Source organism: Periplaneta americana, chromosome 10 (genome assembly GCF_040183065.1).
Source record: "Periplaneta americana isolate PAMFEO1 chromosome 10, P.americana_PAMFEO1_priV1, whole genome shotgun sequence".
NCBI classification, from domain to species: Eukaryota; Metazoa; Arthropoda; class Insecta; order Blattodea; family Blattidae; genus Periplaneta; species Periplaneta americana.
The window spans coordinates 25,177,760-25,202,876 of record NC_091126.1 but is presented as its reverse complement, the minus strand read 5'-3'; the positions used below and the strand labels follow the sequence as shown (position 1 = coordinate 25,202,876).

At 35.5% G+C, this 25,117-nt stretch overlaps 1 protein-coding gene across 1 annotated transcript in view; it reads left to right on the top strand.

Annotated features, from left to right (window-relative positions):
• Positions 1–23,442, top strand: part of LOC138707356 (MOXD1 homolog 2-like) — a 270,333-nt gene extending 246,891 nt beyond the window's left edge. The window contains exons 10-11 of the mRNA XM_069836638.1: positions 18,646–18,814; positions 22,859–23,442. Coding sequence (XP_069692739.1) covers positions 18,646–18,814; positions 22,859–23,173 — 484 coding nt within the window. The 3' untranslated portion in view covers positions 23,174–23,442. The remainder of the gene's footprint in view (positions 1–18,645; positions 18,815–22,858) is intronic.
• The last annotated feature ends 1,675 nt before the right edge of the window (positions 23,443–25,117 follow it).

Here is a 25,117-nt window from a genome sequence, read left to right as displayed (position 1 = left end):
ATATGTGTGGATCGCCATTTTTATACTTCCTGCATTATTGATTTTTAAATCACTCGCACACTTTTATTAATGTTTCCGGTAAATTAAATTTTCAAAAAAAAAAAAAAATTTGTTTAAAATACCCTTTGATATGTATGGAATGCATTGCATAACATTTTGTGGGTATTTGTCACCTTATCGGATGTTGAGACGTCATTTTTAAACTTCCTGCGCTATGGATTTTTAAATCACACGCCCGCTTTTATCGGTTTCCAGTAACTTCATTTTTTTTGCTACATTGCCAGAGAAAATGAATATAATTTCAGAACTATTAAAGATACATGCATGAAATTTAGAACACTCATTCTTTAGACTATTAGGAAACTTTTCTCTGTAACAGAATTTTGTTAATTGATTTAATTTAAGAAATACGTCCGTTTGTTTGCAAGAAAGGAAATCAGGAAATTGTTACTAAATTTTAATTGTTTATTTTACAAACGCAGGGACTGATATCAAAATTCTGTTACCGGTACAGACAGTTTTTAGAACATACTTTTGCAAATACATTGCAAAAACTGTTTGAATCTATCTTTAAAAACGGTTTAGATATATCGGTTTTAGTACAATCCTGCATTGGGTATATTTTTTTTCAAATTTGGGCCCCCAAATAATTTTTTTTTTTCAAAATATTTTTATTTGGTTGAGTTTTCACAGCTCTGAGCTCTCTACGTACAAAAAATTAATAATTTACACCAAATAGGAAAAAAGTTAAAAAAAATACCATCCTCTCCCCTTAATATATATATATACTTACATTTTAATGTAGAAATAATTAATTAAAATTAATTTGATTCAATTAATTTTATATTAGTATTAACTAATTAATGTTAATAGAAGAAAATTTCTTATATCGTCATCTGCAAAAAGAGAAATAAACAAATTAATGCAGAAATATGCCCGATTTTAAACAGTAAAGATGCAATTTTGCATGTTCTATTATTGGTGTACGACGTAAAGTACGTGACCATTTTAATGTGCACACTATTAAGAAAGTCATAAATACATGAAAAGGTTAGGTACTTCGATCCTGTTATAATTTCTGATGGTCCCTGGCTGGGTTACAGGCGCGGCGCCAGATGTGCAGGGAAAAGATAGCGAGAAACACCACGTTCATAGTGCTTTAAATCCCTCTTTTTTGCTGAGAGTAGAGTGGGAAGTCGATAGACGGGTAGGGTAAATAAATTTCATAAAATATCAGTACTGGGAGAAAAAGTGAAATTCGATTACGATGTGTCATTTCCAAACTCTGAGATTTTCAGTTTTAGTGTGATACGCAATTCGTTTGAATGTTATTTTTTCTTCTGTCTTTTTTGAAGGACCACAAGTGCAGACCTCTAGGACCACAGGTGGTCCGCGGACCATAGTTTGAGAAACGCTGGCCTACAACATAGTATGAAATGGGAATATACAAATTGGAACTTTATTCTTTGAAGAAGTGGAAAATTTAAAATATCTTGAAACAACAGTAACAACTATAAATTACACTCGGGAGGAAATTAAACGCAGAATAAGTATGGGAAATGCCTGCTGTTATTCGGTTGAGAAGCTTTTGTCATGCAGTCCGCTTTCAAAAATACTGACAGTTAGAATAAAAAAAAAACAGTTATATTACCGATTGTTCTGTATGGTTATGAAAACTTTGACTCTAGCTTTGAGAGAGGAACAGATGTTAAGTGTGTTTGAGAATGAAGTGCTAACAAGCAAACATTCTCAGGGGGCAGATAAAGTTATTTTTTTTTTCTTCTACCATGTTAATAACGTCAAAACAATTGCTTACATAAATTTTGAACACTCGAGCGCATTTACGAGCGTAGAATAAATGAGTTTCCCTGAGACCGTTTACAGAAAGAAAACACAATCTCATGGAAAGATTTATTGGAAGAGATACAGCAGTTGTTGAGGTATTTTTCTACATATTCCGAACCGGAATTGAGATATTTGTCATCCCGTGGGATCAACTTTTGTATCCCTGTATCGTAGATTTTGCCCCCAAAACCCCTCCCTTGCTGCGCCAGTGGTAGCCTATATAAATTTTTAACGCTTATTTTCTATAAGTTTAGTTATTCTACACAAAATGAACCTTTTCTCAGCTTCTGTTTAATTTAATCTAGAAAGCTGAAATATTAAGAATTGTTTATTTGGATTTTTATATGCACTGAAAAAATGTTTATGCTCGACCATGCCGAAATGTAGTGATTATACACCTGGTAGCAGTCCTTTAATGCATGTCATTAAAGTACACCTATTCATTAAAGTTCAGGTTTTCGATTATTCTCGGATATGCAATCGAAAGACAACGAGGGAAACGTCACGAAGGCTGGAAATCCAATAGGCCTACTGTCGCAGAAGGTTATGTTCTGTTACTATAATAATTAGCGTTAATTGTAAATAATATTCAAATAAATTCAATTTGTCATCTCATTTTTTAATGTCTAAATCAATTTCAATGTTATATCAAGATTAATGTTCATTTTACTCTCTAGATTATATCAAGGTCAATGACATTGGTTCCTCGGAAAAAATCAATACTTTCGCGTCTGCGCACATCTCACAATTTACGAGATTGCACAAGGTCAGTTCCGCTCCCCAGCCATATAAGAATAACATGAATACTTATGAATAATTTCAATTTAGAAATATGGACGCTCGCTTGCGCTCGTTTCATAAACAAACATACTCGCGTCTTAATTACTATCATTATAGGGTCGTTGCATAATGTACTATTTTGAAATATGTTAAATGTTTAGATACTACAGGGGTTAATGTAGTGAAAATCGGAAAAATATACGAAGTGGGAAAAATTATTTCTCAGTAATTAAATAAATTTCTCAAAAACTGCAGTTTAAGCATAAAGTAAAGTTATGTGTTCATTAGCTGTGAAAAAAGCAGGTGTCTAGCTTCAACATTTTTCGAGAAAAAGTTTCTTATTTAACACATAATTTTAACATTGCCAAAAAGGTAATTCCGTGTTTCGTATGGTCGGAGCAAGCCATGTCTCTGCTTGAGGGAACACGTCATATTATGGAATTACCTAACTTTTTATACACTAGTGATGTTCATGTGCGTCTACTGTTACATTGAAGGGACTGTACATGCAGGATATACGTCTGTCAATCTCAGATATAGAAGTGACTTGCAGGATAATAAGATTTCCTTCGGTAAATTGGATTAATAGGGATGCTAGGTCCTTGCATTTCAAGTCAGATTTTACATTTTACAAAGCTAATGTGAGAGGATGTGAGAAGCCGGGAGAGAGCGCTCCTGATCGAGTTCTTGGTGTTATTGCACGAAATTGCCACATGAACCGTCACCCAATCCCCTTGAACAAGCTCGTAACATTCCATTAATTGACATTTCTTGTAGGGTCTGACTGAATCTCAGGAATATTTTGAAATGAATAATATATATATTCTAGTATTATACGTATGTTCCTATCATGAAAATTCAGTGGCGGCTGATGGGAGGAGCCCTCAAACACCGTCCGTCTGTGAAAATAATGGAAATCACTTATGCATAAAGTTGAAGTTAATGTTATTTCTAAGGTTTTGTAGTACCGTAAACTGGGGATACTTTGAACACAGAGGAAACTTTGACCATTTTTTTCAGAAAATCATATTTAGGTTTCTACATGCTGCACTTGTTATAGATGGAGGTAAATTTTGTATCAAAATGATTTTATGATAATTTACGGTCGAAAAATCGAAAAATCGGAAGGGGATAATTGGGAGTAAAACTTTAAAGGTACGCAAAACGCATCCTTGCAAAGGGTTGGGGGCTGTAAGAAGCTAAATATGTGAGCTCCAAGCCTGTTGGCCACTAGTCTCACTCCGGGTTACGCTGCTCCACTGAAGGAGCTCTAGAAAATTTTGAAGGGGAAAACCGAAAATGGACGTAACCTCTTAGGTACCACATACGCGAAGGTTTACGGTATATACTACGATCTTTATATATAAAAAACCATAGTAAATTCTTTCCTGCGTATCATAAAGTTGATCTGAAAGGCCGTGTTCAGTTTATGCTAGAAGTGGTAGTATAAACTACTATTTGTAAGCATAACAAGAAGTATATACTTCTATTTCTAAACTTTTATGGTTGTGTCAATACTGACTTTAAAAGAAGTCATTGTCAAGTATATTTTCATGACATTCATACTGATTAAAAAACAAGCGCTGAAGGTATTCTGAAAAAATCTACTGATCTTATCTAAATTGCCACAGCACTATAGGGCTGATTATTAATTGTTGACTGAGGGGAAAAATTTCGTATGTTAATTGGTATGCGTTAAGTGATTCCGCGACATCGTATATCTCTATAGCCCTACTTTAGTTCTCAGATGCCCATAGCTTAATACGAGCTTAAAAATTCAAAAGGAGCAAATGTTCAGGAACATTTATATTAATGCGATTAAAAAAATTACCAAACAACGCACGATCCGTTCCGAACGACCTCGGTTATTTAGATAAACCAACCAAAATACGATCCGTTCCAAACGACCTCTATTATTCATATAAAGCAACACACGATCAGTTCCAAACGACCTCTGTTATTTAGATAAACCAAAATACGATCCGTCCCAAACGACCTCTGTTATTTAGATAAACCAACACACGATCAGTTCCAAACGACCTCTGTTATTTAGATAAACCAACACACGATCCGTTTCAAACGACCTCTGTTATTTAGATAAAGCGACACACGATCAGTTCCAAACGATCTCTGTTATTTAGATAAACCAACACACGATCCGTTTCAAACGACCTCTGTTATTTAGATAAAGCGGCACACGATCAGTTCCAAACGACCTCTGTTATTTAGATAAACCAACATACGATCAGTTCCAAACGACTCTGTTATTTAGATAAACCGACACACGATCAGTTCCAAACGACCTCTGTTATTCAGATAAAGCAGCACACGATCAGTTCCAAACGACCTCTGTTATTTAGATAAACCAACACACGATCAGTTCCAAACGACCTCTGTTATTTAGATAAACCAACACACGATCAGTTCCAAACGACCTCTGTTATTTAGATAAACCAACACACGATCAGTTCCAAGCTACCTCTGTTATTTAGATAAACCAACACACGATCAGTTCCAAACGACCTCTGTTATTTAGATAAACCAACACACGATCCGTTTGAAACGACCTCTGTTATTTAGATAAAGCGACACACGATCAGTTCCAAACGACCTCTGTTATTTAGATAAACCAACACACGATCCGTTTCAAACGACCTCTGTTATTTAGATAAACCAACACACGATACGTTTCAAACGACCTCTGTTATTCAGATAAACAACATACGATCCTTTAAATTTATCGTCCCAAAGACCTCTATTATTCAGGTAAACACATACCATCTCAAACGCCGTACGCTCGAGCAAATGCTGGGTAACTTCCGGCGCTGAGACACTGGACTAATTTCACCTTCATCTCACTTAGATGCTAAGTGATCATTGCAGCTGATAAAACGTCGTAAAATAAACCAATTAAAATAACACATTACTCAGATTTTTTCTCCTTTACGTTAATAATATTAATTTAAGTTTAAAAGAAAAATAACCATAGTCCAAAAACAAACATTTTCAGGAGAAACGAAAAAACTATCTGGCATTGGGTGTTGTTGACACTTCAAGAATGAAATTCATCATGGCATTTCTTAAGGTGTTATAGAAACATGGGAAAACTGAAATACATTTAGAACTTAAATTGCCTCATGGAAATACATCTGTAAATCTAGGTAACTGTAGACAAAGATTGTTTTAAGAAAAAATACTTTGTTGTGGCTGAAGTATGCCTCTCCTTTAATCTTCTTTTTATGTATTATATCCTGTTTCTTCTCCTTTCGTTGCTTACGTTTCTTCCATGGGTTTATTTCTGCAACTAAAGATGACTTCATAACTAGTATAGCAATTCACGCGCCAAAGTACTTTTCTCTGAGGTGGCTTTTGCCGCATACGTTAAGAAGCAGTACTGCATATCTACTACAGTTTAAAATTGCATGGATAAATGTTTCCATGTGATTCATTCATTCATAATGTTGTGAACAAGGGCAGGTCTTTTACTGCAAACCCAGCATTCCCCAGTCTTTCATATTTTCTGCATTCCCCTTTGTCTCCTCATGTGATCCTTATATCTTAATGTCGTCTATCATCTAATATCTTCTTCTGCCCCGAACTCTTCTCCCGTTCACCATTTCTTCCAGTGCATCCTTCAGAAGGCAGTTTCTTCTCAATCAGTGACCACAGGGTGTTATGAATGGGATATTTGTAAATGCTGCCATCGTACTGGCTGGACAATGACTGTTCTTATAAAAAACGAAGTTTTTGGACTATGGTTCTTACACGAAAACCACTTAAAATTTTCATTCCTGTAACATAGGTCTATGGTGTTTTTCCCCCTAACTAATTCAGTAGATGACCGCTACAATATGCTCATCATATGCTTAATATCTCAAATTTGCAGTTTTTGGACTTCAGTTAATTTTTTTAAACTCTTCAATTGCTTTATTAGTCCAGAACAAATTGTGGTTTTCCTAAGGCGTGAAGACAAATGTCGGGATGAGCCATAAAAGAAATGGACCACGGAACTATATGCCCTTCCCCATATTCCCCCTTTTCTAACAAACGACGTCATGCCCTAGTTCAGATCCTATAAATTGCCTATTTAATTTGCGAGATCACTCATGTAGTCGCAATGCGAAAGGACAGGGAACCTTTCAATTTGCAGATTCAGAATTCACGGCGTCTCTCCTAGCAGTCTTCACCCTTGTCATCGAACAACAGACGACAGAGTCTTCTCGACTCCTCCTGAACTCCGAAATGACACAGTTCATTTCAATGTGCAGATTTACATCAGCCATTTCTTCCTCGTCCCGTCCCGTCCCGTGATCACTTTGATCACATTTCCGTCCCCTCGCGTATGTGGTTCCTAAGAGGTTACGTCAATTTCGGTTTTTTCACCTTCAAAATTTTCTAGAGCTGCTTCAGTGGAGCAGCGTAACCCGGAGTGAGACTAGTGGCCAACAGGCTTGGAGCTCACATATTTAGTTTCTTACAGCCACGAACGCCTTGCAAGGACGCGTTTTGCGTACCCTTTAAATCTGTCCTCCAAATTCTCCTCTCTCAATTCATTCCCCTTTGGCGGCGAGATCACTTTTAACAAATTGTAGTTAGTGCCAAACACATTTGTATTATAATATACGTTCATATTTTTCCGAGTGTTTCATGTTTACTTCAACAATTAAATTCCTGTATAAATAACGTTTGCTTAGTCCTCCGAGTTACCCTGGTGAAACGATCCCAACAGAATAGGTGACCCACTTAGGCCCGATTGTATAAACCATTTAATCTTAGATCAGAGGTTAAATTGATCCTTGTTTCAGCTGAACTTGGAATTTTGTGTTGTATAAAGTCCAATCTGAGATTAATTTGTCTCAAACTAAAGTCAACTTTGAATGAAGAAATTTCTCCGATTAAGTTAGATGATCCAAGTTCAGTTATTTCTTTTCTGTTTGAAATATACAAGTGACAGATTGTGCAAATAAAATATCCATTATTATTAATATTAATAGATATGATAGGTACATTTATATATATTTCTTTCAATTTCTTGCCTTAATACACAAACAATCTTATATTTTATAAGGCTCTATCGTGTTCAGCAGTATCAAATAACATAACCTATAATTATATTATGTTTATAACAACCATTAATTATTAATGGATATGATAGATACATTCATAAATTTTCAATTAACTGTATTACTAAACGAAAATTGTCGTTTTATAAAGCTTTATTATGTTTAGCAGTATCAAACACCATAACATAACAACTCGGAGAACAGTCAACCTTCTTCTTATTGTCCGCCATTATTTACATTGCACAAAAAACCAGTGTCTCCAACAGAGTGTACGGAAAGTCGCCAAAAAGTAGTTGGAAAGTCGCTAGATTTCTCATTATCAACAAAGAAAGATTAAATTTTGTCACTATGGGGTGCTAAAAGGGTCACTAAATCCCTATTTAAGCAATATAAAAGTTAAAAGAAATTGTTGTTGAAAAAGAGTTAAAGTCGCTAGATTGGCAACACTGAACAAACCTGTCCGCGCATGACGTATTTCACCTGTTTATGCGATGTTGCCAAATCCTTTTCACGTGGACTTAGATTGCATTTGAACCAAGGTAATTTGATCGTAGAAAAGTTTTATACAATAGAAGAAGTGTGTGAACTCGGTTCACTTTTCGATCTTCGATCAAAGTTGATCTTTAGTCAGGGAGTTTTATACAATTGGGCCTTAGCCTACCTACCTGCACTGTTGATGGAACCTCTCTGTAACGTCAAGTTCCAGGACACGGTGGAATACCCAAAAACCTCATCTGAACACAATCACCGTGAAAGCCTAAAAACGCATATCAATTGATGGGATCTCCTCGCCATTTGATGAGAATGTTCATTTCCGAAGTATTGTACAACACCCCAAAAATAAAGAAAAAATAATTCTAAACGTGGAAAAATTTCTCAATATCCCTCACTAATCGAACTCAGTCCCTTCAGTTTAGTGGCGACACGGACTACTACTGACCTGAAGATTGAGAATTTATATTTCTTCAAACTCAAGTACATCGTTAAAAAATTCTCTGTTCCCAATCAGTTATTTAATTGTAATTCTTGGTGTTGAAACGAGCCAATTAGCGTGAAGTTTTACAGCCTTGTTTTAAAAATTTAGTAGCCAATACGAAACAAGTGCGTGAGTTCTGGGAAGGGTCACAAGTTAAACACAGGAGGGTCTCTGCGGCTTGTACATCAGTGGGTGCTTAATTGAACGGACGCCGTTTATCCTGGGTGTTCTCCCCTCTCGCAACCTTATGTTGTTAATTCTATTTCACTTTATTGCAAACCGCAAAACAATTATTGTTGTACTAGCTAGTACCTTGCACATCAGCAGCTGTTATGGTTGCTGGTTTCACAGCAAATTAGCGGAGTAAGCACTACTCATGTTTATTACGTCTGATGGAAGGATTACAAGCTTTTAGTCCAATACTGTGCCTCTTTTTTTTTAAGGCTAATAGGGTGATAAAATCTAAGCCTCCCATAACATTAAACGCCGTATTTTCAAAATAGTGTGACGTAGACTGTTGGAATGAAGACAGAGACGGGATAAGGCGAAGTGCCCCTAAAAGATTTCTTCCTCTACGGTTCAGGCGATAGTGGTCTGTTACAAATCCTGTGCAACTAGGCTCGATTCCCATAAAGGCAACACACAGTACGATTCAAAAGATTTTTGTTGATTCTAGATGGTGAAAGATAATGGCTGTTTGGGGCAGAAAATACAGGGACATCATTTTATTTTTACTAATATTTTTAATATTAACTTGTCTATATCTTTGGATTAAAGGCCTAGAACCGGAAACACCGCTTACTCCCACTTCCAAGACTGGAGTTCGATGATACTGGCGTAAAATACAAATCACTTTACTAGGTATAGGAGGGAAGAAAAGTAGTTCATCCATTTACGTAAACTAGGAAATACCGCAATTTTGAGCTTGATCATTTTCATTAAGTTTTTGTTTAATCAAAATACAGTACTGTATTAACACTTAGTGTTTTTGCTCACGAATTGAGCTATCCATTCGGACTTATTAATTATGCAGTGTATATTGTACTGTTACAACATATTAGCATACAATATAGAGAATGAAGTTAAATTGAAAAATAATCATAATATGGATATTCAAACACATTTTTTAAAATGGTGGCCGTTCATTTCGATACAGGCTTCAGTTCTTTTGTGCATATTATCGCACTATAGACTATTGTACCTAATTCCAATTACCAGTTTCGTCCTTCGTACGAGTAACTCATGTCGAAATAATTCTACACCTACTCTATAAAAGAGTACCTTACATACTGTAAATTTAATCTTCACTTCTGCCCGATACGAAAAGATAAAATTACTCATACATGCTATCTACTGTCCGTTCAAGTGGTTTTGTCGCAGGGTCTTAGAAGGGGGGGTCACGTGACAGTTAATTACTTAACGAGGCCCTTTTATTTAAGTTATTTTAAACAGTTGTATAATATTACGTAGACTTCCAATTCCTAACGAAATTAATGTTTTCAGAAAAGAGCTCCTAGACTTTACAGAGGGGCGAACAGAAGCAGGTGGGGGAAACCGGGATGCGGCGTAGGCAAACGGACGACAGTATCTGTGCGAAAATATGATTCAATATTGAAATCTCTTTCGTCACTGGAAAACGCGAATATATTTCTGGAACATACTATACTCGCTAACTCAGTACTGCATACGCGGTCTCGGTTCTGCGTGGAGAACGGTTGGAAGTTTAGTAGAGGGGGTGAGAGTGAAGTACATTCAAAAACTCAGGTACAATAAAAATTGAAGTAAAAACAAAATAATGTCCCTGTATAAAGGAATCTGATAATGTTAAAAGTCACTAAGTCATTTCTTTCAGTACTGAGATAGTCCAAGAAAACGGTTCTACTCGCTTAATAATATTGTAAAGTTATACTTTGGTCATTTCATGTCAATATATATTATATATTTTCCATAAGAAATCTATTTCTCTATATTAAAATACGCAACATAGTCCAGGAGACATGGATATAGTCTATAGAATTTTAAAATAGAAATCTAGATCTAGTCTACAGTCACGAAGCTTGAGGTGATTTTTTTGCATTTCTCGCGATACAGTGCTCCACGCGGTGAGCAACTGAGTACTAGGAACAATAGACGGTGTCATAGTAGCGATCCTAGTTGCTAGTAACTAACGTTAAACTGTAATTGGATGCATATTCCCTACGTATTGAGCTTCGTGACTGTATGTACTAGACTGTGATGTTACCATAAGCAGTACAGTTAAACTTTGTTAATTGATTTATAATTTCAATCGTGACTTTGTTTCCGATGTTGGCTATAGTGGGAGTCCATGGATCTGATCAAAGAAGGAAAGCTTGTGTCATATTTAAAAAGGTGAAACATCCAAGAGTTATAAATAAGCGTGGACAGTTTTTTTAATGATTAGCTTACACAGTAAATATTAAAACTTTGTGATTGCACGTTTTCTTTTATATGTTTAATATTTACCCTAATACAGTCAGTTTTCTGGAGGCTAGGAAATTTGCATTGTTAAACTAGGATTATTGTTCTCTTAAGGGGTATGAAATTTTACCCATATTTAAGTCTTTTTACTTGGTTGTGTAACGACGCTCTATCAACTACTAGGTTATTTAGCGTTGATGGGATTGGTGATAGCGAAATTGTATTTGGCGAGATGAGGCCGAGGATTCGTCATAGGAAGGGGCCCATTTTCTCGAAAAAATTCTCCCGAATGTCAAAATTTCGAACGTGATTTATTTCCGAATTCCATTTTTCCCGAATAGAATTTTCCGAAGTCAATTTTTTTCGCGTGTCATTATTTTTAATTCCGAATACGATTTCGAATATATGACAATTTTTATTGAATACAAAAACTTTTTTTTCCCCAGAAAATACAATGATAATTTTTACAGAATGCAAAAGACATATTTCAGACATGTAATTGCATAAGTTAACTGATGCCCAAGTGTCCGAAGATAGTCCATGTGGCTCTTCTGGTCTTTGTACGTTTGGTACTGTGATACAATTCCCACAATCCTCGCCTGCAGATTCCTCCACAGTTTTTTTGGTTCCTTCGTACAACACGACCCATAAGCAATTCTCGGATCATAGTATCGCCACAGTCTAGTATATACAGTCGCGAAGCTCAATACGTAGTAAATATGCAAACATAGATAGTTGCTCACCACTAGGATTGCTAATATCGCCTCATTACAGGCAATGCAAAATAGTACCGTCACAGTCTATTGTTTCTAGCACCCTCAAAACTCAAGCTTCGTGACTGTATATAGTAGACTGTGGTATCGCTGTCTCTTTCCTCCTTCTGGAATTCTGACAAAACTGTATAGAAATTGGAATGGTGTTTACCAACAACCACTTGAAAGCGATTGTGGAAAGCTTCACTAAATTATTCATCCGGTGCTTTTTAGTATTGTTGCGTCATATTGATTCCATTGCACAAAGGGATATTCTCTTCGGGTGAAAAAGAATCCCAATAACTAACGAACCAATCATTCGAAAATTTAGTTTCGGAATAATTACATTCGGAAAGCAGAATTCGGAAATTTATTTTCAAATTTTTGCATTTCCGGAGAAAGTACATTCGGAAAAATAAACATTCGGAACATTGAATTAAGAAAAATGACCCTGAATCTTCGCCATACATTACCCGACATTCTCCATACGTTAGGAGAACACCTCGGGAAAAATCCTACTAGTTAATCAACCCAAGCAGGCATATTTATTTTCTGAAATAGAATATAATAGAATATGAAACATTACATACTATGAAATAACATTTAATAACCATTTATTAGGGGGGAAAGGAACTGGGCCCCTACCCCACTTATCTCCTGGCGTAGTTGTCTCATAAGTGGTGCCATTTTGGTATCACTTGTCAGGTTCAGACCTGTCTTCGGACAGTTGACTAAACAAAACCATATCATTAGTCTACTTTACAAATCCACTTAACATTCCGTAATGTTTAAAAAAACAATAGGCTATTTGTACTTCGTCTCTTGTTTTGAGGTGTTCAACAAGAAATGTGTATTTTTTATTGCTTCGAGCACAATCAGATTTTCGACTTTTATACTAGAGACTAGAGTTGGGCAACACGATTCTTTTTCAGAAGTCGATTCCAACAATTCTAACGATTCGTTACGAATCGATTCTAACGATTCGTTCACGATTCTTCCCAGTCTGCGATTCCAACTATTCTTTTGAATCGTCAACGAGTTCACGATTCTTCCCAGTCTGAGATTCCAACTATTCTTTTGAATCGTCAACGAACGACTCGCAGGACACTTTCCTTTGCAAACCACGCGTAGAACAAAAACGTTCTACATCTCTCGCATAGATGGCATAAGAGGCGAGACATTGGATTGTCTCTTTCTCATTGGCTGGAACCATTCAGCATGACCTCCATTAATCTACAAAATTACCCAAGATAGTGTTTCTAAATTATAATTTATCAACTGAACCTTATTATGAAGTACATTTTTTGCATTACATCTCTATTTAACTATGTAAATTTCAGGTTTGTGTTCATTATTTTCCATACTTAACAAATGCAGTATTTTGATTTCACTCTCGCTCGGGAGCATTCGGCACGGTTCGGAAATGTCCGTTGACAGGTTACATCAAACAAGTAAATAGAATCGTGGGTTACGTTACCATGTTAATTCGTTACTTCTTTTGAATGACGATTCGTTGATACCACGAATCGATTCTTACGATTCTTTATTATTAGTCGTTCAAATGAACGATTCGTTCACGAATCGACCCAACTCTACTAGAGACAGTAAATCACTTGAAGGCAGCTACTTCAACATCATCTGCTGCTTCAGTTTTTAGACTCAATTTTAGGCTCCAAGGTCAGGAACCGGAAAGAAAAATCCTTCTAAGGTTCATGTGCCGCTGAAGCAGCTGGAATTCTATTGCAACACATCCCTTGCATTGAATGCAAAATTCGTTCAACAGAAGTATGAAAGAGATAGGCGGATGAATGGAAAACGGTTTTTTTTAAGAGGTCGATACGAGGTGAAAAGTGAAATTTTAACTGCATGTTCTTTATGCTTAATAATGTTATGTTGGCATAAAAATAATAATTTTTAATAAACAAATAGAATGTGTGCATGCGATTTGTAAATATTATAATTTTGAATATGAAGAGGTTTAGTCATTTTTTTCCGCATTATATAAGGAACAACTAAATAAATGTGAGAACATAGGAACTTACTAAATGGATGAAAGGTAATCTAAAAATTTGAGACATGCTACTTAAAATTTTGGGAAATGAAACATTTTGAAAATGTGGATATTTTTAAATTTTAATAACTTTTTAACAATGGAACCCATAAAAATGCAATTTAAAAACGTCATTACTGATACAAGTAGGAGTATAACTTGTCTACAAGAATCAAGTTCCAAGCTAAGAAATATGTAAAATAGAAATTTTACACTAAATAAGAGATTACTAGATTTTCTTACTCTTCACTGCCAGCGATTTTTAACGACTCAGGAAATTAACATGAATCTGGGAACCCGATTTTGCATTGTTCTTTTTTTTTTGATAGCGTGAGTGCGTGTTTCGTGGCGTGTGTTTTGGCTTGTGTACATTCGTGTTTCTGGTACACACAATCGGACCTTCATTAACACGTTTTTTGTATAGCAGCATGCACGTGGAATAGCACCTACTCCTGTCGCAATCTGTTTAACATTTCCAAGTAAATTGTATGGAAGAAACCAGAACTCTACTTTTTCAATTAACAAAAAACGGACCGTTAAAACCGCGCAATATGGATTAAACGTCAGCATCCGGTTGAAAACTTCGTTTCTTCACCCGATATAATATGCTTCATTCAGTCGTAAAGCCAGTTAACGACTTCTCATCAATGGGACTCGTCTTCAGTCCCCAGCAACTCTTGGTATAATTGCAATGAAAAAACTGCAGATATCTTTGTAGATTTTAACTTCGAGTAATTAAACCAGTCATCCTTTATAGCTTACTCTAACATTCGTGTGACTCAGAATTAATAAACCAGTAGCATTGTAAGTTTTTTATACTTTTACATAAAAATTATTGCAAAATAATATCAATCGAAAGTAGGTCACTTGCCAGCCAGGGAAATTAGGTCACTTGCCATCCAGCGAAATTAGGTCCCTTGCCATCCAGCGAAAGTAGGTCACTTTCCATCCAGCGAAAGTAGGACACTTATCTCCCAGCCAAAGTAGGTCATTTGCACTCCTGCGAAAGTAGGTCACTCGCCATCCTGCGAAAGTAGGTCATTTTCCATCAAGCGAAAGTAGTCACTTTCCATCCAGTGAAAGTAGGTCACTTGCCATCCAGCGAAGGTAGGTCACTCGCAGTCAAGCGAAAGTAGGTCACATGCCATCCTACGAAATTAGGTCACTTGCATTCTAGGGAAAGTAGGTCACTTGAAATCCTGCGAATGTAAGTCACTTGCCAAACAGGGAAAGTAGGTCACCTGCCATCTAGGGAAACTATGTCACTTGCCATACAGCGAAAGTAGGTCACTTGCCATCCTGCGAAATTAGGTCACTTTCCATCCAGGCAAAGTAGTGGCCATCCAGGGAAAATAGGTCACTTGACAACCTGCGAAAGTAGGTCAATTGCCATTCAGGTAAAACATGTCACTTGCCATGAAGGGAGAGTAGGTCATTTGTCATCCATGGAAAGTAGGCTTAAAGAAATTTAATCTTTATTTATAGCTTTGAAGGATATTAGTTTAAAATTAACTTAAAGCCTTTAAAAGATGTTAATTACCAATCCGTTCCATCACTCTTTCATCATATGATGACGCAGAATATCTGCATTGAAATATCATATGTACTTCGGTACATCAAAATATAAATGTACATAATGTTAAACCTAATATGGAAGTATGTCACTTGCCATCCAGGGAAAGTAGGTCACTTGCAATCCAGGTAAAACATGTCACTTGCCATGAAGGGAGAGTAGGTCGTTTGTCATCCATGGAAAGTAGGCCACTTGATATCCAGCGATAGAACGTCACTTGCCCTCCAGCGAAAGTAGGTCACTTGCCATCCAGGAAAAGTATGTCACTTGCCATCCAGGGAAAGTAGGTCACTTGCCATCCAGCGAATTTAGGTCACTTGCCATCCAGCGAACGTAGGTCACTTACCATCCAGCGAAAGCAGGTCACTTATTTTCAAAATTCAAAAGATTTCAAAATTTTCTAAATTCAAAAAATTTCAAATATTAAAAAAATTTTCAAAATTTTCCAAAATTCAAAAAAGTTCAAATTTTCAAAACTCAAAAAATTTAAAAATTTAAAAAAAAATTTCAAAATTTTTAAAAATTCAAAAAAAGTTCAAAATTTTCAAAATTCAAAACTTTAAAAAAAATTTAAATTTTTCAAAATTCAAAAAATTTCCAAATTTTCGTAATTAGAAAATTTTTTAAAGAATTTCAAAATATTTCAAAATTCAAAAAGTTCAAAATCTTCAAAACTCATTTCAAAATTAAAAGAAAATTTCAAAATTAAAAAAAAACTTTTCACAATCAAAAAAAAATAAAAATTTTCAAAAATTTCGAAAATTTTTCAAAATTTAAAAAAATCAAAATTTTCAAAATTTTACAAAATTGAAAAAAAATTCAAAATTTTCAAACATTTTCCAAAACTCAAATAAATGACAAATTTAAAAAAAAAATAAAAAAATTATCAAATTAAAAAAAATTCAAAATTTTTTAATTTTGGAAAATTTTTGAACGTTTTGAATTTTTTTGAATTTTGAAAAATTTTCGAAAATTTAAAAATTTTGAAATCCTTTGGAATTTTGAAAATTTTTGAAAATTTTGAACATTTTCGATTTTGGAAAATTTAAAATTTTTTTAAAAATTTTGCAATTTTTGAAAATTTTGAAATTTTTTGGAATCTCGAACATTTTTTAAAATTTTCAATTTTTCTCATTTTTTAATTTCTAATTTTTTTTTAATTTTTAGTCTGGACATTTTTGAAAATTTTAAATTTTTTGGAATTTTGGGAAATTTTGTAAATTAAAAATTTTGAAATTTTTAAAAATTTTTAATTTTTTTAAAATTTTGAAATGTTTTTAATTTTGAAAAATATTGAATTTTCTTTTTTAAATTAGGAAAAATTTTCGAAATTTTTAAAAAATTGAATTTTTTTATTTGGAAAATTTTTAACTTTTTGAATTGTGGAACATTTTTTAAATTTTAAAAAATCTGGAATTTTTCTGAATTTTGGAAATTTTTGAAAAATTTTTTTTAATTTTGAAATTTTTTCAATTTTGAAAATTTTTTTTAATTTTGGAAAATTTTGCACTTGCATTCCAGGGAAAGTAGATCACTTGAAATTCTGCGAATGTAGGTCACTTGCCATACAGAGAAAGTACGTCACCTGCCATCTGGGGAAAGTAGGGCACTTGCCATCCAGGGAAATTAGTTCACTTGCCATTCGTCGCAAGTGTCACTTGTCATCCTTGTGTTCATCGTGTTTCTTTTTCACACAATCGGGCCTTCATTAACACGTTTTTTGTATAGCAGCATGCACGTGGAATAGCAACTACTCCTGTCGCGATCAGTTTAACATTTCCAAGTAAATTGCATGGAAGAAACCAGAACTCTACTTTTTCAATTAACAAAAAGCGGACCGTTAAAACCGCGCAGTATGGATTAAACGTCAGCATCCGGCTGAAAATCTTCGTTTCTTCACCAGATATAATACGCTTCATTCAGTCGTAAAGCCATTTAACGACTTCTCATCAATGGGACTCGTCTTCAGTCCCCAGCAAGTCTTGGTATAATTGGAATGAAATCACTGCAGATTTCTTTGCAATTTAATTCCCAAGGTAAAAAAAAACAGATTTCTTCGTAGATTCCCACTTCGACTAATTCCACCAATGATCCATTAAAGCTTAGACTAGCATCCGTGTGACTCAGAATTAATACACCAGTAGCGTTGTTATTTTTTTATACAGCGTGTTGCAGAAGTGATTGTAAAATAATATGGATGAAAGATAAAACGAAGAGAAGCAAAAATGTTTCCATGAAACGTGGATCCCCAAATTAAACGTCAACGAGATAATGTCATGTTTTGCCGATTGGTATCTACTGAGTACTAATTTACTAAGGCTCGGATAAAGTAGCTGTATCAGCATAGGCTGTATAGTATAGAGCCTTTACTTACTTCAAGCTAAGTAAATACTACCCCTTTCCACTAGCTAACACTCTACCTGCTTGTAAGAGTGTTCCTAACCCCCCCTACAACCGATAGGAATTGAATATAAGTACGTCGTCACTACTTCGGCTGTTGGATACAGTACAACTTGTTAATGTTTTTAAACAAAACACACGGACCAAGGATGCCTATCCTGTTACAGGTACTTTATCCGAACCTTACTCATTACTAATTCCAACAATTTTATTTAATTTATCAATCACGAGACAGTGAACAAAAATCCTAATACATAAATGTCTGATTTTTATATATTTATTATGCCCAAAGTAAGCTAGATATCATGAACTTCTCAACGCTTTAAAATTTCCCGTGTATCTGAGTCAATGAAAATTTTGAATTTGCTGAATTTTAAATTAATACGCATGGAACATTGTGATTACATCATTAATTTGCACAATTTAATTAAAATTACCTTCGAAAGTGGCAATTCAATATTCTCACACTCCTCTTTCTTATTGCATCTAACAAACAGTAAGAAAATGAAGTGTAAACATTAAAAACATTAATCTTAGTGTCCCTTAAATAAATATAACTATTCTTATTAGAAAATATTTATTGAAACTGAGTTCGTTTTATCTGTACATGTGTCACAAGACGGCAAAATAATGTCTTCATATGTCAGACCGATTCCTACTCTGAGGGTAGATTTAGAAGGAAGAAAATAAATATTTAAAATCTGTATACATTATGTTTCACTTGCCTATAAAGAAAAGCACTCTGAATCATCTAATTTTTTTAACAGGGGGTCTAGTCCTGTGCGAATAAAATCGCCCCCGGAGCTGGCGGATATGACGTTGGAGAGTCGTCTCGTCACTTACGACTGGGAGAATCATTTCCGGAGCTTCCAGGAAGCGACGCACAAGGGCAGCTTCAAGCCTCTCTGCTGGATGAAGAAGCCGACACTTCTGCCGGTCAGTGACAAATTTTCTACCCTTCAAATCGATGCAAATAAATGCTTTATACAGACAAAGCTCTTATCACTTTCCAGTCGGTAACTCGCCTCAATGTTCTGATTCCTGAAAAGTACGAGGCGCATCCAGAAAGTAAGTTTCCCGAATTTTCCCCTTGAAAGTAAACGTAATTAGCCGTGTCAATTGCGCATGCGTAAGAGATCTATGACGTATCAATCATATTCCAAACGGACAGGTCCCGCCTGGTGCCAGTAGCGTGGCAGCAGTGGTCCGAAATGGAAGCTCTTATTCCTTCTCCCGCCGCCTGCGAGGTTCCCTCCTCCCCCTCCCTCTCGCCATCCCCTCTCCCTCCCCCTCCCTCCCCTACCTCCCTCGATCTCTCCCCTCCCCCTTCCCCCCTCTCTCTCTCATATCCCACGATACAAGTGTCTCAATTCTGATGGTGGCTATGTTGAAAAATAGCTGAACCTTTGCTGTACCTGTTGCCAGTAAATGTTTTCCTGAAAGTGTGTGTTCTTTTTTGTTAAATAGGGAAACTTACTTTCTGGATGCGCCTCGTATTACTCGAGGATCGGTTTGGCTGTATAAACCTGAGAATCTCATATATTTATCCATTTAAATTATGACTCCAAACTATATCTTTTTTCTTTCTTTCTTTCTTTCTTTCTTTCTTTCTTTCTTTCTTTCTTTCTTTCTTTCTTTCTTTCTTTCTTTCTTTCCGTCTTTCTTTCTTTCTTCCTTCCTTCCTTTCTTTCTTTCTTTCTTTCTTTCTTTCCTTCCTTCCTTCTATCTTCATTTCTTTCTTCTGTTCTTTCTTTCGTCCGTTCTTTCTTCCTTACGTCCCTTCTTCCTTCCGTTCTTTCTTTCTTCCTATCGTTTTCTCTTTCGTTGTTTTTTGTCTTTCTTCCTTATTCCCTTTCTTTCTTCTTTACTTCCTTTCTTTCGTTATTTCTTCCTTGCTCCCTTTCTTTCGTTATTTCTTCCTTCCTTTCTTTCTTTAATTCTTTTTTCATTGCTTCCTTTCTTTCTTTCGTTCTTTCTTCCTTGCTTCCTTTCTTTCTTTATTCCTTACTACCTTTCTTTCGTTCTTTCTTCTTTGCTTCCTTTCTTTCTTTATTCCTTACTACCTTTCTTTCGTTCTTTCTTCCTTGCTTCCTTTCTTTCTTTATTCCTTACTACCTTTCTTTCGTTCTTTCTTCCTTGCTTCCTTTCTTTCTTTATTCCTTACTACCTTTCTTTCGTTCTTTCTTCCTTGCTTCTTTTCTTTCTTTATTCCTTACTACCTTTCTTTCGTTCTTTCTTCTTTGCTTCCTTTCTTTCTTTATTCCTTATTACCTTTCTTTCGTTCTTTCTTCCTTGCTTCCTTTCTTTCTTTATTCCTTACTACCTTTCTTTCGTTCTTTCTTCTTTGCTTCCTTTCTTTCTTTATTCCTTACTACCTTTCTTTCGTTCTTTCTTCTTTGGTTCCTTTCTTTCTTTATTCCTTACTACCTTTCTTTCGTTCTTTTTTCTTTGCTTCCTTTCTTTCTTTCTTTCTTTCGCTCATTCTTCATTGCTTCCTTTCTTTCTTTCTTCCTTACTTCCTTTCTTTATTCCTTGCTACCTTTCTTTCTTTCGCTCTTTCTTCGTTGCTTCCTTTCTTATTTTCTGTCGCTCATTCTTCCTTGCTTCTTTTTCTTTCGTTCTTTCTTCCTTGCTTGCTTTCTCTCTTTCGTTCTTTTTTCTTTTCTTCCTTTCTTTCTTTTTTCCTTTCTTTCTTTCTTTCTTGCATCTTTTCTTTCTTTCGTTCTTTCTTCCTTGCTTCCTTCTTTCTTTCATTCTTTCTTCATTGCTTCCATCCTTTCTTTCTTTCTTCCTTGCTTCCCTTTTTCTTTCTTTCTTCCTTGCTTCCTTTCTTTCGTTCTTTCTTCTTTGCTTCCTTTCTTTTTCCGTCTTTCTTCCTTGCTTCTTTAGTTTCTTTCGTTCTTTCTTTCTTGCTTCCTTCCTTTCTTTCCTTCTTTCTTCCTAGCTTCCTTTATTTCGTTATTTCTTTCTTGTTTCCTTTCTTTCTTTCGTTCTTTGTTCATTGCTTCCTTTCTTTCGTTCTTTCTTCCTTGCTGCCTTTCTTCCTTGCTTGCTTTCTTTCTTTCTTTTTTGCTTCCTTTCTTTCGTTCTTTCTTCCTTGCTTCCTTTCGTTGTTTCTTCTTTGCTTACTTTCTTTCGATCTTCCTTACTTATTTTCTTTCGTTCTTTCTTCCTTGCTTCCTTTCTTTCTTTCGTTATTTCTTCTTTGCTTCCTTTCTTTCGTTCTTTCGCTCTTTCTTCCTTGCTTCCTTTCTTTCTTTCGTTATTTCTTCTTCGCTTCCTTTCTTTCGTTCTTTCGATCTTTCTTCATTGCTTCCTTTCTTTCTTTCGTTATTTCTTCCTTGCTTCCTTTCTTTCGTTCTATCTTCATTGCTTCCTTTCTTTCTTTCGTTATTTCTTCCTTGCTTCCTTTCTTTCGTTCTTTCTTCATCGCTTCTTTTCTTTCTTTCGTTCTTCCAAGCTTCTTTTCTTTCTTTCGTTCTCTCTTCCTTGCTTCCTTCCTTTCTTTCTTTCTTTCGTCTTTTCTTCCTTTCGTTCTTTCTTCTTTTCCTTCCTTTCGATCTTTCTTCCTTACATCTTTTCTTTCTTTCTTTCGTTCTTTCTTTCTTGCTTCTTTTTTTCTTTCTGTGTTCCTTGCTTCCTTTCTTTCATTCTTTCTTCTTTTCCTTTCTTTCGATCTTTCTTCCTTACATCTTTTCGTTCTTTCTTCCTTGCTTCCTTCTCTCTTTCATTCTCTCTTCATTGCTTCCTTTCTTTCGTTCTTTCTTTCTTGCTTCTTTTTTTCTTTCTGTCTTCCTTGCTTCCTTTCTTTCTTTCGTTCTTTCTTATTTACCTCCTTTCTTTTTTCCTTCTTTCTTCCTTGCTTCTTTTCTTTCTTTCGTTCTTTCTTTGCTTCCTTTCTTTTTTCCTTCTTCCTTGCTTCTTTTCTTTCTTTCGTTCTTTCTTCCTTGCTTGCTTCTTTCTTTCTTTCAGTCTTTCTTCATTGCTTCCTTTCCTTCGTTCTTTCTTCCTTGCTTCCTTTTTTCTTTCTTTCTTGCTTGCTTCCTCGTGTATGTGCATAAAATTGGAACTACACCCTAACACAAACTTTGCTGATAAGGGTGTTCCTGATTTTTTATGCTTTGTATAATTCATTGAATATACATAAATATAAAATTAAGTTAGTGTATGTGTGTGTGACATTACATTGTTAAATAAATGAACACAATTTTTTTCGGAAATATAGACATATTTTTAACAAGTGCAATATTTTTTTTCATGAAAAATTTGACAAATTTCGTTATTTCTTCCTTGCTTCCTTTCGTTCGTTCTTTCTTCATTGCTTCCTTTCTTTCTTTCGTTCTTTCTTCCTTGCTTCCTTTCTTTCGTTCTTTCTTCTTTTCTTCCTTTCGTTCTTTCTTCCTTACATCTTTTCGTTCTTCCTTCCTTGCTTCCTTCTCTCTTTCATTCTCTCTTCATTGCTTCCTTTCTTTCCTTCTTTCTTTTCTTCCTTTCTTTCTTTCTTTCTTTCTTTCCATTTTTCTTCCTTACATCTTTTCGTTCTTTCTCCCTTGCTCCCTTCTCTCTTTCATTCTCTCTTCATTGCTTCCTTTCTTTCTTTCGTTCTTTCTTCCTTGCTTGCTTTCTTCTTTCTTTCTTCCTTGCTTCCTCGTGTATGTGCTTAAAATTGGAAATACACCCTAACACAAACTTTGCTGATAAGGGTGTTCCTGATTTTTTATGCTTTGTATAATTCATTGAATATACATAAATATAAAATTAAGTTAGTGTATGTGTGTGTGACATTACATTGTTAAATAAATTAACACAGTTTTTTTTTTCGGAAATATCGACATATTTTTAACAAGTGCAATATTTTTTTTCATGAAAAATATGACAAATTTCACCAAGAAAACCTGACCCTGTTCTTAACACAGGCCTAAAACCATCCATTCTTTTACCACAAGGAAGTTACATAATGTGTTAACATTTTTATTCCAGGGCACAGAAAACTCGGAGGCGTTCTACCCGAACATCACAAAGCCATACGAGGAAGTGAGCACCTGCCACAATCGGTGGAAAAAACCTCGACGAAGGAAGAAGCCCGGTGATGGACAATCGGACGAAGAAGACGACGCGTCCGACGAGGACGAAGAAAATGATGTGGATGGAGAAGACGGAGATAAAACCAAAGTTTACAGCAGCATTAGTCTGCAAGAGTCCTCTAGACTGAACACTGGCGACCGGCCTAGCTGCAAAACTGTGTGTCTCCTACTCGTCATAACATATTGTATCCTACAGGCCTTCTGGAGATGAATTTGGGACATAGTTCACTTTACTGTATAACAATGTAATTTATTTTTGTACATAATGTAATATAAATGCCTACTGTACATAACATACCATATGTAGCTAAAATGAAAATATTTCGGATTGTCAATAAAGAATTCGTTCAATATCACAATATAATGTGTGTAGCAATCGTATGTGATCGTTTCTACTGCTGTGTTAAAAGATGTACTGTATTGTACTTACACCATGAGTTACTGTAAATATGCAATTAAATATTCTAGCGAAACATACAAGAGTATCATACATATTTTATTATTTATTTGAATTATATTAATCCACGTTTGTAAATCCATTTTACGGATCCGTATGTAAAGGATTCCCACAAGTGATATTGTGAGTTTCGAACAAAATGTAACTTGTGCCTAATGAAACTCAGGTATGTAAAATTGTACCGAAAAAAAACTCTCAAAGTTTTAGTACTGGTACCTTAGTACCCTGGTAACTCGTCATAAATCAATTCTGTAATCGAATTCCTCTCAGGCACATTGTAGCATAGCACTATCGATTGATGCGTTGGCTCCTAGGTTGTGCTCTCGTAGATTGAGTATGTTCTGTGATAAAGGTGGCACGTAGATTATAGCTTTAACATACCCTCACATGAAAACCGAAGGGGGTCAGGTGCGGGGAACGTGGAGGCCAACTAAATAAAGTATCGTTACGATCGTCATGACAGATTTACCTGTTTGTTAATCGCTTATCAAGCTCTTTTCTGATTTCGTTGTGAAAATGTGGCGGTGAAACGGTCTGTTTGAACATGAAACCGGTAATGTTCTGTTCTAGTTGTAGCATGTGTGGGTAATGGATACCATGACAGAGCGAAGAACGCGTTCCCGTTAGGGGAGTCGCGCATATTGTCCACGTAGGGACGTGGATTTTCCAACTCCCAGATTCTTTAGTTGTCTGTTCATTTTACACGAAAGATGGAAGATTACTTCCTCAGTAAACACTGCATATTCGATAAAATCTTTGCGTGTCCGTGAGAGTTGCAGAAAGGTTTCTGGTTTCGGACCCTGCAACAACTGTAGCAAATATGGATAAAATGCAACCGCTTACGTAGCTTTCTCCACACGGTCGACTTCGGGATTTGCAGCTCCCTGCTGGCTTTGACGGTAGACTCTTGCGGACTGCGTGAGAAACTTGCACAGACCCGCTTCGTTGTTCCTTCGCGTCCGGTTGATTTTCTCGTAAAAATGCTTCGCCTTACCTTAATACCGAAGCACCACTTGAGACTTGTAAGCCCGATGGATGGATATGCACTAAGATAATGAACATTTATTATAGGCTGGTAGGCCTATTACCACCTGTGATGCAAAAAATTCCGGCACACCGGCGACGCTGATATAACCTCGACAGTTGCGAGGACGTTCAATAAAACACAATTTAATTTAATAGAGAAAAAGTAGACGTAAATAGAGGGGATAATATAGGCGAAAATGAGGGGGTTAATATAGAAAATGAAGCAGAAAAAAAGAAAATAGAGTAGAAAAACGAGGCAGAGGAATAGTAGTGGAAAAATAGAGGAGAGAATACATGAGAAAATGAGGGGAAAATAAAGTGGAAATAGAGACGAATAAACCAGGGAAAAGTAAGGGGTTAATAGACGTGATAATAGAGGGAATAATAGAGAGAAAATGGAGGGGAAATTGAGCTGAAAATGGACGAATAAATAAAAGTGAAATAGAGGGATTAATATAGTTTATTTCTCCCCTATTTCCACTCTCTCTCTTATCTCTATTTTCTTCTTAGTATTAGCTATATTTTATCGTCAATTTTCCCTCCAATTTCCCCTCCACTTTCTCTACATTTTCCCTGTATCTCCTCGATTTTCTTTTCTATTTTCCCAAAATTTTCCCTCTATTTTCCTCCATATTTTTCTCCCTTCCTTTGTCAATAATTTGACCTCTACTT